The 16,062-nt window shown below is 36.8% G+C and overlaps 1 protein-coding gene across 2 annotated transcripts in view; it reads right to left on the bottom strand.

The window, feature by feature from the left end:
* LOC131664499 (sodium/potassium/calcium exchanger Nckx30C) overlaps positions 1-16,062 on the bottom strand; it is a 506,423-nt gene that overhangs the window by 376,661 nt on the left and 113,700 nt on the right. The window contains exon 2 of one of the 2 annotated variants that reach the window (XM_058935664.1): positions 12,018-12,255. In XM_058935664.1, coding sequence (XP_058791647.1) covers positions 12,018-12,255 — 238 coding nt within the window. Of the gene's footprint in view, positions 1-12,002; positions 12,256-16,062 lie in introns of both variants that reach the window. The other variant, XM_058935654.1, reaches the window with a different exon arrangement.

Here is a 16,062-nt window from a genome sequence, read left to right on the forward strand (position 1 = left end):
TTATTACCCCACCCCTTATCATAAAAATAATTATTAATTCTCGTTAATTTAGCGGAGCCATTGTAGATTTTATAATTATAAATTCTGGTTATAAATTTTTAAAATGAAACAAAAAAATGATAGTGAATAACAAAACAAAAGACTCTAGAACAAAGAATAAAACAACAGAATGATGTAGCGATAAATTACAGTGGACTAAGATGAGAAAGCTAAGTAAATATTTATCGTAGAATTCCAAGACAAAGAATTTTTTTCACAATAAAATCAATTTAATATTAATTCATTAAAAAAATTCATTTAGTATTTACACGATTATTAATTACGAAAAATTATGAAATCTTACTATTTTTTTTATGGTGATAAATAAACAGGAAACCTGCCTAAGCCAAACCGTTAGCGGCGGCCCTCTTGTCTATCAAGACAAGTGTCGAGGATCCCACCGATGTAACAGGTTCTGGACATACGTCCGCCTGGGCAGCGCGTAAGCTTGTTTGCTCCAGTCCATCCGCGGCAGGGGTTTCGATGGTCCACGGGGACCACCTAACCCAACCCAAACCAAACCACCATCCGTTGAGCATGTCCCTGGGAATATTCAGAAGCATGGCCCCTAGATGAAAAATTTCACCTTTTGTCCAACTCGTAGCGTGGAACCACTTTCATAATACTTCGCCACTGTTCTGTCTAAACAGCTATTCGTTTCGTTGATTTTGTTATGTTTTTCCATCTATTTTATTTATTTAGGCATTCATACATCATTCACCCGCGCTATTTCTCATACATTCATCCAAATTCCAGGTATCCATCCGCCTTCTTCCCTCTCAGGACAGTCTTAACAAAAATAGCGACCGCTGTCCAGCTGTCCTCGTCGCGTAAAATTTTTGTCATAGTATTGTCCAGCGTAATTGTATCAGTTTTCATTGCCAGTTGTAGTCTCTCCGTGGTCCATCTTGGGCACTCGTAAAAAGTGTGATCTACGTCGTCTTTGGCATGTCTGCAATATTTGCAGCCCGGCGTCTGTACTCGATTACGTCTAAATAAGTAGTGTCTGAAGTATCCGTGTCTAGTAAGTAATTAGGTCAAGTACCTCCTCGAATCCTCGTAGCGTCCACGGTTTCAGGTCACTTATCAAGCGTCTTGTCTACATTGCCGTACCGTTTCTTGTCCATTGCTCATTCCAGTCGTTTAGTGTTCAGTCTCATTTCATAACTGCCGCATTGGTTCTCTCTACGTCAGCGCTTGTTTCTTACGTTTGTTTTCATTCTTTGGCGAGCAGGTTTATGGGCATAACGCCCCTCGGCCGAGACAGTCCAGTAGGCGCACGCTATTCACAACGCTCACTCTCTCTGTACATCCATTAGTTATTTGCGGTATTTCTTAACGACGAGTGCGTCAGCCCAGATTTCCGTACCGTACAATATGATCAAGTAGGCCGTCGACATTAGTAGTCATCTCTTTCTCTGTCTCGATTCGTACGTGTTTGTCATGAGGCGGAAAGGCGAAGAGACCTTTGATGCCGCCTTATCGGCCGTTTTCTATATATAAGACCAAAAGATCAGCTTTTTATCCAGGGTCACCCCTAAATATTTCACCTTTCCCTCGGTCTTCATCCGTTCCGTCCCTACCAACATTGAAATGTGGGTTTGAATCCTCTTTCCGGTCAGCAGGATTAACTCTGTCTTCCCTAAAGCCAGTGACAGTCCATGCTCTGTCATCCACCTGATAATCCGTTACATGACCCAGCTTAGAGCGTCAACTATGCTAACTCCGGGTCTCGCTGAACAATCACCACCGCTACGTCATCGGCATAAGCGACCAGAGAGGCGTTCTCTGGCATATTCAGCCTTAGCAGGCCGTCGTAAACCGCATTCCAGAAATCTGGTCCCAGAATGGACTCCTGCATGACGCCCGTAGTAATGCATATGTTAGTTTGTCCTTCAGTCGTCTCGTACGTGATCCGTCTGTCTCATAGGTTATTCCTCGTCACCCGCATGAGGTAGAGAGGAACTCCGAAAACTCATAGAACAGCCAGAATGTCGTCCCACCTAGTAGTTAAAAGCATTCTTGATATCTAATGTCATAAGTAAAACCAGTGGTCTCGCGCCGAAACATAGACCGTTTACCAGTTGGAAGATCTCGATGACCTTTTTTATTGCGCCTATCGTTGAGTGATCTTTACGAAGGCCGTGTTGATTGTCAGTCAGTTCTTCAGCTTCCGTGATCGCGTTCGTTAGTCGTGGTCTCACAACACTACCCAAGTGCCACTCACCGATTTCAACCAAACTTGGCACATCGTTAGAACACTAAAAAATATTGAACCCGCGTTTTTTTATTTTTGCGGAATCCATTTTTTAGGGGTAGAAACCACCCCTACCAACCCCTATGCGGGATAACCCACCTTACCCTGGGTAGAGCGAGTTTAATTGACTGCTTTCTATAAAAAACTTAAGATCTCAACCATGGAGAGGTTAACCCACCGTAACATTGACATACCTCATCCCCATAAGCCCTTACAACCCCTTATAAACCACCCCTAGAAACCACTAAGCAGGCTAACCCACCTAACCCTGGGTAGAGCGAGTTCAATGGACTGTTTTTTGAAATAATTTAAGATCTTAACCATAAATAGGCGAATCCATCTTAACCCTGATATACTTTACCTCAGCAAACCCTCACAACCGTAATAAACCATCTCTATGAACCCCTAAGCAGGCTAACCCACTTTACTCTAGGTGGAGTAAGTTTAATCAATTATTTTTGTATTAGAAAATGAGTTCGTTGGCTCTAAATAGCTTAATCTGCTTGCACCATCATCTTATAATTACTTTATCTCCCAAAGCTATATGCAATTCTCAAAACCCATCTTTTTCAAGCTATTGTTAGTGTTATCCAGGACAACGACGAGGACGTAATAGATTTTTGTTCACATATTGAGTTCGTTTGTAATAGTTGTCATATAAGGCTAAATATTTTTGATTTCCTTGTAACTGTTGAATCATAAAGAAAAATTATTTAATGATTTGCCAATTATTATGAAATTTATATTTTTTATAATTTTGTCAGCAGAGAAATCAGTATTATAATTAGCGTTCTTGAACAACTTAAGATTTCGTTGTCGGAGTAATATGTAACATTATTCTTTGTAAGTAATATGAAAGTGACGCATTATATAGAAAACTAACAGTGTCTAAAATAATATTTTACTTTAGTGTGCCCTATAATTTTTTTTCTTTTAAACGATGTAATATATACGGAAATATTAAAATTTTTTTTTTAAATTTGTATTCTATTCATTAATTTTGTGATAATATGTAAGCGTTTATAAAATTATTTACACCTATTGTTTTTTTAATTTACTAATCGTATAGACAATTGAAGCTTATCTTGTTTTAATTTATTTAAAAAATTTTGAGTAAGTTTTTAGCTGTTAATAAACATTACTATGAATCCAAAAAATATTTTGAAACTATTAAACTTTGCTTTTCAACATCCAATGTACAACATAGAGTCAAAAATTACTGATGAAGAAACCACTTTTGCAGCAAATATAGTTGATATTATAAAAGATGCTATTAATAATGAAGTATTTTTAGAGACTTATGATACCTTATGTTTAAATGAAAATAGTGTAATTGTTGATGAGGCTTTAATGATCGAAAATAACGAAGTGGAAAATGAATCTGATGAGACATTTGAAGAAGAGAATGAAGTTACTGAAAATATTGATATAGAGTACAAAATGAATGCTGTTAACTTTTGGCGTTCGTCAACCAAGGCACGGAGAAGTTTAGGCAGTGTTCAGAACAAATACAGGAAAGTGAAAGATTTAAAACAATTGTACAGATGGGAACAACAAATAAGTAATAATGGCGAAAGAATAGAGAAGTTAGAGTTTATTTCTAATAAGGTTTTTCAACATTTTCAAAGAGCAACAGATCAATGTCTTCCTATTCATGATATAGATTTGAAAAGATGGGCTTTGGAAGCTAGAGAAGAAATAGGATTATCCGCTAAATTATTTACAGGTTCGGTTAAATGGATTCATAATTTAAAAAAAAAAAGAATGGTATAGTTTCGAGAAAAATAAATAAATTTGTTACTCAAGCGCAAATATCAAATAAAGCAGAATTATTACAAACAACATCAAGTTTTGTTGAACAAGTCAAATTAGAAATATCTCGAATAGGACCAAGCAACGTTTATAATTCGGATCAGTCAGGATTTAATCTTGAATCCCACGCTCGTCGTACACTTGCTATTACAGGTACTTTGAAAATTGAATGTCTTGCTCAATCTCTGAATTCATTGACTCATAGCTATACAATACAGCCAATCATTTCTGCCGATGGTACTCTAAAATCACCTTTACTAATAATTTTGCAAGAAAAAGACGGCCAATTTGATCCAATGATAGAAAAAATAATATATAAAGCTGAAAATATTGTTGCATATGCTTCGAATTCAGGAAAATCAACATCAAATTTAACTATCAAATGATTTGAAGATATTTTTTTACGTATTGCAGGAAACGAAAGTACGCTGTGCCTAGATTCATGGACTGGACAGAAAGAAAAAATATTCACTAATTCTAACAAAGGGACTAAAAAAGTAAAAGTGTGTACGATACCAGCTGGAGCCACAGGATTTTCACAACCACTAGACGTGTATGGATTCAGATCATGGAAAAACTTCTTAAAACACTTTTCAGATCTAGTTCTTTTAAATAGATATGACATAAACTTACATTTAAGAAATAATATCCTTAAAATTCAATCGTTAATCCACAACCAATTTTCATCACCGCGATTTGTAAATATGTTTAAGTATGCATGGTGGAAAAGTAGGTACAATACAGAAAAACCAGAAAAGGTTCAAACTCCTGTTGAGTTTTGTTTTAAAAATGTTGACGCTTACTGTATAGTATGTAATACTATTGCAATAATAAAATGCGCCTGTTGTTCTAATTCTCTGTGCATACAGCATTTTTTCTCTATCACTGACGAAAATCGTCCTCATTATTGCAAGAAATACGTGAAAAGCTAGGGAATTCACGGAAATATATCATTCGTGAGAGGCGAGGGGACTCATGTTAATCTAGCACCCCGATCGTGAGAGGCGAGGGGACTCACGTTAATCTAGCACCCAAAAGGGAACAATAACCTACTACGTCCTCGTCGTTGTTCCTGGATAACGCTAAATGTAGGATTAGATAGGTTAGCCTGCTTGGAAATTGGCAGAAAATATTTGGTTGAGATGTTAAATTCTTTCAAAAAACAGTCGATTGAACTCGCTCTACCCAGGGTTAGGTGGGTTAGCCTGCTTAGGGGTTCGTAGGGGTGGTATATAGGGGTTGTGAGGGTTCGTGGGGATGAGGTATGTCAAGGTTACGGTGGGTTAACCTCTCCATGCTTGAGATCTTAAGTTTCTTATAGAAAGTAGTCAATTAAACTCGCTCTACCCAGGGTTAGGTGGGTAAGCCCGCTTAGGGGTTGTTGGAGGTGGTTTATAGGGGTTGTGAGGGTTTGTGGGGATGTGGTGTATCAAGGTTAAGGTGGATTAATCTGTCTGGAATTAAAATCCTAAGTTTTTTATTGAAAACAGTTGATTGAACTCACTCTACCCAGGGTAAGGTGGGTTATCCCGCATAGGTGTTGGTCGGGGTGGTTTCTACCACTAAAAAGTGGATTCCGCAAAAATAAAAAAACACGGGTTCAATATTTTTTAGTGTTCTAACGATGTGCCAAGTTTGGTTGAAATCGGTGAGTGGCACTTGGGTAGTGTTACTTGTCAGTAGTGCTTAGTACAGTTTTCCTGCGGTGTCTAACAGGCTTAAGGTTCTGTAGGAAGAATGAGCACCAGGTTCTTCTTTTTCTTTATACAGCAAGACTAATGTTGCTATTTTTCACCGCGTCGCGAATGAACCGGTCTGTAAGTTCGCGTTGTACATGTCCAGGATTAAACCTGGACGCATTCGGGAGATCTCTCGGAGAATCTTCCCTGATATACAGTCCAATCTTGGCGCTTTCTCAGATCTCAGCTATAACGTAGCTTCAAGAATCTTCGCTTTCATGAATTCCGGTACAGCTAGATCGTGGTAGTCCATTGTCGTCATGTCTTTGCGCTCTGATGGGCCGAGACGTCCAAGTTTCTGGACTACTATCTTGCAACCCAGTCCCCAAGGGTCTCTGTCCACATCCTCCTACAGTCGTCTTCAACATCGTTTCTTGCTGTCCTTGATAGTGTAAGTCAATTTTTTCCGTGCCGCCTTGTAGGAGTCCGACAACTCCTCGACACTAGAGTTTCCCCTTAGAGATCCCGATATAATCGTCTACGTCACACTATACATTCTCTGCGGAGGAGACCGATTTCGTTAAACGACTAGTACATTGCTTCTATGTCCGGTCTGTTGTGTCTGCGTGGGATGAAAGCCTCACAAATTCATGTAATTAGTGACATCGTCTTTTCTACTATCCAGTCGGTCCATATGTTTCTCATGATGTTTTCTGAGGTTGTGTTGGAGGGCGTTACCGTAATTAGCAACATCTCTCGAAAGTGATTTTTGTCTTGTTTTGCTAGATTCCAGCGCTTAGGACGTCAGGATCACGCAAGTCCGTTTCGTGGCATCTCAGTGCGACTCGTAACTTCGAAAACGATGTATTGGTGATCACTGGCCATGAAGTCCTCGATCTACCCGCAACGAGAGGCTGTCCGTCGTCATAGTTACGTCGGGTATTGAGTTTCCAAAACCAGGTCTTCTCTACGTAGGAGTCCGTCCTAGATTTGCTACCACCAGATTTAGTCTCGTGACCATCTCCGGTAGCAGCTTCTCCCTTTTATCAGTTGCTGTCATACTCCACTCGATTGCTCTAGACTGAAGGTCGCTCGCGACGCACAATGGGAATTTTCAGCCGTTTTTGTATCAAAATTCCTTCCGCAGATCAATTTTCACTCAAATTGGATAATTTATTTTTAAATACTCATTATACCTTGTACTTTGAGAGAATGGTGATAAAATCCTAAAGAATTCACTTTCCGATATCAGCCGCTAATGATATCACGCTATTTTGAAAAAATCTTTTCAAAATCAGGTAACCACCTGAAATTCAGCTAAATAACCTGATAACCGATAACCAATTAACTGGATATTTAGGTTATTTGATTATTGTGTGTGTTTGTATATGTAATTTTCAGAGAATACTTCGTTTCAACTTACTTACCAGTTTACTTCCTATTAATAAAAACTTTCAGATAAAATTACATTATCGTTGTAGTAGAGAAGACATTTACGATACAATTTTAGATTATGTATTGATTTTAAAAAAAATGTGGAGCTTTATTCAATTAAGCAACTATAAAATATATTTGAGGATAGACTTCGATTGATTTAAGTTGATTTAAGTTGGTTACTCGATTTTGAAAAACGTTTTTCCCAAAATAGTGCGCTGTCATAGCAGCTATTTTCAGAAGGTGAAATATTTCAGATTTGTAGCACCATTCTCTTAAAGTAAAAAATATAATAAGTATTTTTTCTTTAATTATTCAATTTAAGTGAAAATTAGCCTGCAGAAGGGATTTTGACACAAAAACAACTGAAAATTCCCACTGTACGACGTTAAGATCTCCCGGCAGATCTCTCAGGACATCTTCCAGCATGCCTACTTTTTCTATAAAATCTTTAGCCGTATAGTTCGGGATGAGATAGATGCTAACATAGGTGATAGCACCTACCCTTGCCTAAACATAATCTTCTCCAGTCGAGATGGCCAGTACGCGACGATCCAGCGCGCCCCTTACTCAGATAGCTAACGTATCCAAAGCGTTCGAAAACCACCCGTCCAAAGTAGGTAAGTTCCGGAACTGCTCGCTTAGTATTAGTACGTCTGCGTTAGTAACCCTATCTACTACCTATCTTGAAGTACCCATATCATGTCTTGATCTGTCTCTTCAAGCGCGGCCATGAAGATGGCACACGCCGCAGATTCCGGTTTGTGCGCCAATTCCTTGAGTCCCGAATCAGAGCAGAGGAAACACTTCATCTGTCTCATCTCATACGTCTTACTGTTGTGGTCTTTCAATCCACACGTCCGACACCACCGGGATCTTGCAGTCCTTTCTGCTATTTCCGTACCCGAGGAAACTAGTACCTGGATACCGTCAGTCTGGGTCTGATGCGGCAGTCGGTCCACCCGATTAATTCATCTTTTTCGAAGTAGAGTCCGAGCTAGCCTATCCTCTACTTCTACTACAGTCAAGCAAATGTCATGCTTATTAGGTCCAAAGATGTGAGACTTTTGATCTAGGCTGACGCCTGTCTCGTGTGTCAGTGTGTCCGTTATGTCCTGTACGCTCGTCACGTTGTCTAGGTCCGAAATTTCCAGTTGCGTAGCTGTATTCAAATGCTTGACAGTGTCATCTCCACCCAGGGTCTGTCTCAGTTTCTCCTGAAAGTATCGTTTTTTGTTGGTCTGCTTTTTAGTCATAAGAAAAGTTCACCGTCTTTCGTCGTGCGACAACCCTGAATCCGTGCTTTGGCGTTGTCCGAGTCGACGCCTGACTTTAAGCATCGCAGTGCGTTGGCGTAAGTCAGTTCTTTTTCAAGCCTGATATGTACCGCGTCTTTACACGTCCTCACTGTCCGCATTTTATTCATTGGTTCGTCTGGATTGTGTTCGGTCCCCTTTCATTTCCGTTTTGTCGACTCTCTTATGACTTTCTTCGCCTTGACGTACATATGAGACTTAAGGCGATCACATTTGTACTTCTACATACAATACAATTCAACATGCAGCCTCTGCAACCTCTCTGATCACAACTATTTCTCGGGTTATGTCTGTACTTTTATTCCTTTGTATTTTCGTGCATAAGTGTATAAAGTGATGAGTGGTTGTGACAAAGGACGGCTATCACTTTCCCCACCTTCGAGTCAGAGCTGCCTATTAGTCGGAACTGTTATAGCGCTGCTGCTGAAGCATTGACGTGATAGTCCCGTTGTTCGAGAAGCATAATGTCGGCTTTGTTAGTTAACGTTTGAACTGGCAAGTCAAGAATTGACCAGAGCCCGCCTCTCATTAAATCTTACTATTACTAATTATAAAAACTCAAAACTATGTTAAAAAGTAAGTATAAAAATTAAAGGAGAAGCTGTAAAATGTAAATTTTTCTCTTTTAAATAGAGAGAGTAACAAGATTTCTAAAAAAAATTCTTTTAATCACTAAATACAAAATCATAATTATGAAAGATTTATCATATCTAACTTCAATATTTTTTATTTCATGGATAAATACTATGAAGTTCCATACTAAAAAGTAACATTGACCTCTAAATATCTTTGAAGGTAATGATTACGGTCATAATCAAGGTCATATTTGAACGTAAAATATTGTGCTTCTTTCATTCCATGGATGAAAAGTACGGAAATTCATTTTAAATAAATCACCGTGACCTCTGAACGTCCTTGAAGGTCATGGTCAACCTCATGATCAAGGTCACCATTAGATAACTAAAGATATAAACAGCTCGTTACAAACTTGAATTATCTTTTGTTGCTTCCAAAGGATTAATGAAGAATGTTTTTGAAATATAATGTCCTGTGATTTTCGATAAATCCTTATTTCATTACGAGATTCACTCGTCAATCATACATCAATTCATTCTTTAAAAATAGTGACGAAATTTGCATATCAATTGAACATAAAGTCTTGTATCATTTATTATGTCGAAGTTCACTACGTATTTGTGGCTGATTATGTAACAAATATAATGTAATTTTAACGGATACTGTCTCCGTTAACAACGCTATTTGTCATATATTTAACCCATTAACGTCCAAAATGTCAAAATTTCTTGCACGTTTTCAAAGTGATTTTTTCCTATGTAATTGGCGTTGAAAAAATTCTTGAACCACATATTCTGATGTAAAATTGCATGCTCTTTCAGAATCCGTTGCCAGAATCATGATAAAACTTACAGGAAAAGAGATATGCTCGATTGAAACATAAAAAACACCTAAATTTTCGAAAAAAAAAATTTTACGGTGAAGATATCACCTTGTGACCGTGATCAAAGGTGATCATGGGATTTGAAGTTTAACAGGGAATTTTTTTGTTTACCTTGAACCATCGCTTCTTTACAAAATGGCGGAAAAAACGAATTTTTTTTTTTTCAATCTTCATCAACTTTTTTCTCAAAATCTATGGTCTTTAGAAAAAAATTCATAAAAACAAAAATGCCTTAGAATCGCTCGAGGAACATTCTCAAATTTTTTCAGAATTTTTTGAGACAATTTTTGATTTTTCGGGAAACTTGGGAAATGGAATTTTCAAAAATGTCTCCAAAAATTCTGAAAAAATTTTAGGATATTTCTCGAGTGATTCTAAGACATTTTTGTTTTTATGAATTTTTTTCTAAAGACCATAGATTTTGAGAAAAAAGTTGATGAAGATTGAAAAAAAAAAAATTCGTTTTTTCCGCCATTTTGTAAAGAAGCGATGGTTCAAGGTAAACAAAAAAATTTCCTGTTATACTTCAAATCCCATGATCACCTTTGATCACGGTCGCAAGGTGATATCTTCACCGTAACACTTCGAAAAAAAATTCTGAAAATTTTTTTTTTCGAAAATTTAGGTGTTTTTTATGTTTCAATCGAGCATATCTCTTTTCCTGTGAGTTTTATCATGATTCTGGCAACGGATTCTGAAAGAGCATGCAATTTTACATCAGAATATGTGGTTCAAGAATTTTTTTAACGCCAATTACATAGGAAAAAATCACTTTGAAAACGTGCAAGAAATTTTGACATTTTGGACGTTAATGGGTTAAGGAAATTAGATAGCAATTAAATGTCATAAAAATCGATAAATGTAGAAACTTTATTATAACAATTGTCATTAAAAAGTAGCTATTACTGAAATCCAAGTTGGAATTGGATTACAGAATATAATGAACAAGGTAGGATACATCAACGCTCCTATTTTTTTGAGCTTCATTCTCTGTTTTGCTGAAAATTATCATACAATATTAATAAACATGAAACACAAACTAGTTTTTATATGATTGAACAGTAATTTAAATATTGTTTGCCAGAAAATAAAATGAGAATTTAGAAAAAATCTTAGAAAACTTTAAGATACATATAATGCATATTGAATGGCTTCTGCCACATGTTACTGCAACGAATACTCAAAAAATTCATCTGCTTCATTTTCTAAAAGGAGAAGAAAGTACTTGGATGAGTTTTCGCATAGGTGAGAATTATATGAGTATTTAATGCTACCTCTGAACACAAGTTATATATAGACAGTCAAAACTGCAAATAAATTGGAAAACTACGTTTTATCATTTTAGCCTTTCAAACTAAATGATAAAAATATTCCAACAGCTAATGCTAACTTATTCAATCTTCGCAACATTAGTAATTTGAAACTTTTCCTTACATCTCAGTATTATTTTATTGTAATTTTAATATTACCATATATCTGTTAAAAAAGAATGTGCTAGTGCCAAATATAAGAATCTGAATCTATTTCAACATTTTCCTACTAATTGATAAAGTACTTTTATTATAATAGAAAAATTCCATTTTTTGTTTGATTTACTTTGTAATAATAGGTATGTTTTAATTACTAGATTACCTTGTAGTACCTGTGACATTGTCAACTGGAAAAATTCTTTATTATAATGGCTAAATTAGTTAACAAATCACAAGTTGATATAAATCAATAATTAATTTCTTTTGTTATTTATGGCATATTATTCTTTAACAAATCTATTATTCTTTGAGTACATCTGCCCAATAAAATATAACATATTTCTCGATCAATTGACGTATTGAATTGTTTAGTTCAAAAATCTGATGCATCATATATATGATGTAATATCAAAAGACAATAGATAAATATATCAATGATAAGTAAATACTACAGCTATGTACATAAATCACCTGAATTCTTCTCGTAACAAAATATAATATTATATTAAAGTATAGAAAAAATTGAGAGAAATGTACCAGCACGTGACTGACCGTCGTGAAGAGGATCTATGGTATGAATCATCAACTGAAGCAAACCGTGTCTAAATTTAGCATGACTTCCTCGATTTTCTGTAGATCCTAAAGAATGCGGTGTCGATTGCGTTTTGAACTTTTCCTGTTTTTTATTGCTATGATGCTCACTTTCATGAGTGGCAGGGATATTGTTCTGAAGTCCTACAGAAACATTTCCGGCACTTGTTTCACTATTATTAGTTACTGTGAGATTTTGCTAGAAAGAATAATTGGTATTAGTCAGGAAAAATGGACGTAACTTTTAAAAGTATCTCATTATTTTCATGTTTATACAATAAAATAATTTCTTTTTTTCAAAATACTGTGCAAACTAATTGTTAAGAATCTATTTCTTATTTAGCGTGCCTTAATTTGCAAGAGAAATAATCTAATAAAATTTCTTTTTATTTATTTAAATCAAATAGAAAGGGAATCTTCTGCCCACCTGCAACAAGTGAATGAAGCACTTGCACGCATTTTCGTTACATAACGAAAGAGATTGCTCCTCATTATGTATTTTGGTCCCACCTTCTCATGATATATGTATAATTTATTATTCATAACATATTTGTATTTCCATGAATTTGTAATATAATATTGTCTTCTTCTTTTAGAAGGGGCTACAGATAAGAGATAAGGAAGAGAACAGAGCCCTCTTTAAGTTAATGAGCGATAGTTAACAGACACTTGCATATCAATCTGTCCTATTTTTCATACGCCGATAATTTTGCCGATGGTAGAGACGAAAACGTGAGCTTTGATTCGTGTGAATGAGAGAGAAAGCGAAAGCATTGTGTCGTGCGCAATGCCGTTATTATCGAGCGATTGGAACATACTGACTTTGTAGCTTTCCGCCTCCTGTACTGTTTACGATTCTCTTCTGTATCTGCAGTAATATCAAGAGTAGTAAACGGTTACCGCCATCCAGTGCTCATTTACCGCGAGCTGTTTGTAACTATCGGTGACCCAATACTTACAAACTTGTGTCTTTCTTTCTCTTTCTATTTCATAGCGCTAATGCTTAATTTCTCCTTAACTTACTAATTCTTGTATAAGCCTCTTTTATTTTTATTTTATCTTATTAAATTAATTTGCTTTGTTATTCATTAGTATTTTTGCACCTACCGAACTACTTATTTTCCGCGTACACGCGACACGCTGTTCTTCACATCCTTGCATTGTCATCGGATAACACGACACTTCATATGATCACGAGATTGGAGAGATCTCGTAAATTGTTAAGTTAGATCGCATCAACTTTCGTAGAATCCATGTCGAAATCTGCTATGAACCACTGTTCCGTACATTACGTCACTTAACTCTTTTTATGTCAACGATCGAAAACCCTGGTATATACTTTTAGACTCAATGTTCCTACAAGGACGTAAGTTACTGTGAAAACGTGGAGTTAATAGGATTTTCATTTAAGCGTCTTCAAGGTGATCGTACAAAAGCAGATTTTATAACGATATTTGAACCTGAAAGCGATGAGAATATACAAACGTGTAATGATATATACGGGATGCTAAGATTTGCACGATGATTTTTTCTATGTATAAGCACTAGACAACGATAACAATCTACTAAATACCGGTGTGAAAAATTCTAACAAATTCATAACAAGTACTCCGAGTTACGCGGAGAGCTCAACTCAACCTGATCGCCTGAACGCACCGCAGAAATCGAGTGATTGTTGTCGTCGGGTTATCCAGAGAGTGCTGACCAGAGCCTGCAGACACGGTGTCCTCCCCTACCACCGCGAGTGTGTGTGAAGTGTTTCGCCATCGAGGGCGAAACCGTGCGCGCGCAAGTTCGCGACCCAAAAGAAAGGGAGAACAAAAGACTTTATTCGAACGCGCTGTGTGTGCTAAGTTTCGTTCGCTGCCGAACACTCGTCATTAAGGTAAGCTGGCCAGCTTAATCTCGCAATCGCGATTGCATGCCTGATAACCAATTTTCCGTACTCGAAGCAAAGCGTGCATGTAATAGCTCTGCGGACAAAGAGCGGCGAGCGTTCCGACACTGTATGTCGTTGCCGTGCGAGCGCGGTATGTAAACATAAACACGCGGGCCGAATGTAATGTAACATTCAGAAGTAATAAAGAGTTTTCGTCTGTAATATTAACCAGTACTTTTGACGTGTTTATTCCGTATTAGTAGATTTGTTGGTTGACTGACACCCATTCCCTCCTGCTCCCCGACTTCCGTGTTTGACATAGGTAATTACGCGCGTTCGTCTACACGATCGTCCGAATAAATTAATTAAACGGTAGCAACCCAACCCCGTTACAGTAAATTTTGGAATTTTTAATTTTTATATGTCATATTTCGAAAGTTTGAATTGTTTGTGCAACTTGTGCTCATTTTTGTTGAATAAAACCCTCCTATCTTGATAGAAAATTTGATTTTAAAATTTTTCTCGACAAATTTTTCAGTGCTTTTTTCGAAATAAGTCGCCAAATTTTTTTTTCTTGAAATTTAATCATCATTTTAACTTTAGAATCTTGTAGAACGACCCGAAAAACATAAAGTAAGTAATTTTTAGACTATTTCTTGATGTTGTACTTCAAAAATAAATGCAAAGTAAAGTTAAGATTTTTGGCTTTTTCGGCGTTCATGGGTTAACCGGGATATAACGAGTTTTAGAATAAATAGGAGTTTACGCGATGTAGATTTGCAATTAATTGACTGTTAGAACTATATATTGAACTGCTTTTTACAATGTAATTAGTCTAAATGTTAGGTTATTCTTATAGAAGCGGATTTTTATTTGTTCGCGTGGACAATCTTATATCCCGAGTTCAATTTCAATTTATAGTTGATTTGGTCATAATCTTCTACTATCTCAAATGGCCCTAGCCAATACTTATCAAATTTAGTGTTACGTGGTTCTTTAAGTAAATATACCTTATCACCTACTTGAAAGCTTTTAGCATTGGACTTGTAGTCATAAATTCTTTTATAATTTTCTTTAGATTTGTTAAGAATTTCAGCGGCTCTTGCTTGAGGATAATTCAAACGTTGAAGAAGACTATCTACCACGTCATGATATGTTCTTGGGGGTGTCTGTTTAGCAAAGGAGGATGGAATTCGGGCTTCCCTAGCAAAGAAAACTTCATGTGGTGTGAAATTATGTGCAGAGTGGATAGTGGTGTTATATGAAAACATGGCAAACCGTATCCATTGATCCCAATTTTGTTTTGTGCAAAAGTGTCTAAGATACTCTACGAAAGAATAATGTGCTCGCTCAAGAGAGCCTAAAGATTGAGGATGAAACGCAGTTGACGTAATACGATCAATTTTGAAGATCTTACAGAGAGCTTTCATTAATTTGCTACAAAAGTTGCTGTCTTGGTCAGTGTGAATCGTTTTTGGACAGCCATGCCGAGAAATAAATTGTTCGGCCAGGGCTGCAGCGACTATTGTAGTTTCCGTATTAGGAATGGGGACGGCATCAGCATATTTACTGAGGCAACATTGAATTGTAAGTAAATACCTATTGTTTGAGTCGGTTATGGGTAATGGACCTACAATTTCCATTTGAATTTTATCGAGTGCAGCTTGAGGAGTGTCAGTGATAACCATCGGTTGGCGAGTCTTCACTCGAGTAACCTTGTTCTCTTGAAAAGTCTTGCACGATTGCACGTATTTGACTATGTTGTTTGTCATAGTCTTCTAGTATCTTCCGAATTTTTGCATACATTTTTCTCCACCCTTGATGTCCTGCACTCAGCGAATCATGATATTCTCTAATCAATATTTCCCTTTCGGCCTCGTCAGAAAAATGGAGCTCATTAGAGCAAACGGTGAACTGATAATCGCTTCCTGAGAAGGTGTCGACCAGAGTATTCTCAATGGTCTCTTAGGAAATGTCATCGAGTCCATTGTCAGACCGTGACATACGAACAGATTTTACCATGTAGGTTTTCATGGCCCTTTTGAGACAGTTGATGCAGGTTTGTACATTCTGAATAGATGATTCTTCGTTGGCCGAGCTTTTCACAACTAAATTAAAAATATAAAA

This window comes from Phymastichus coffea, unplaced genomic scaffold (genome assembly GCF_024137745.1).
Source record: "Phymastichus coffea isolate CEN01 unplaced genomic scaffold, Cenicafe_Pcof_1.1 PCOF00003, whole genome shotgun sequence".
NCBI classification, from domain to species: domain Eukaryota; kingdom Metazoa; phylum Arthropoda; class Insecta; order Hymenoptera; family Eulophidae; genus Phymastichus; species Phymastichus coffea.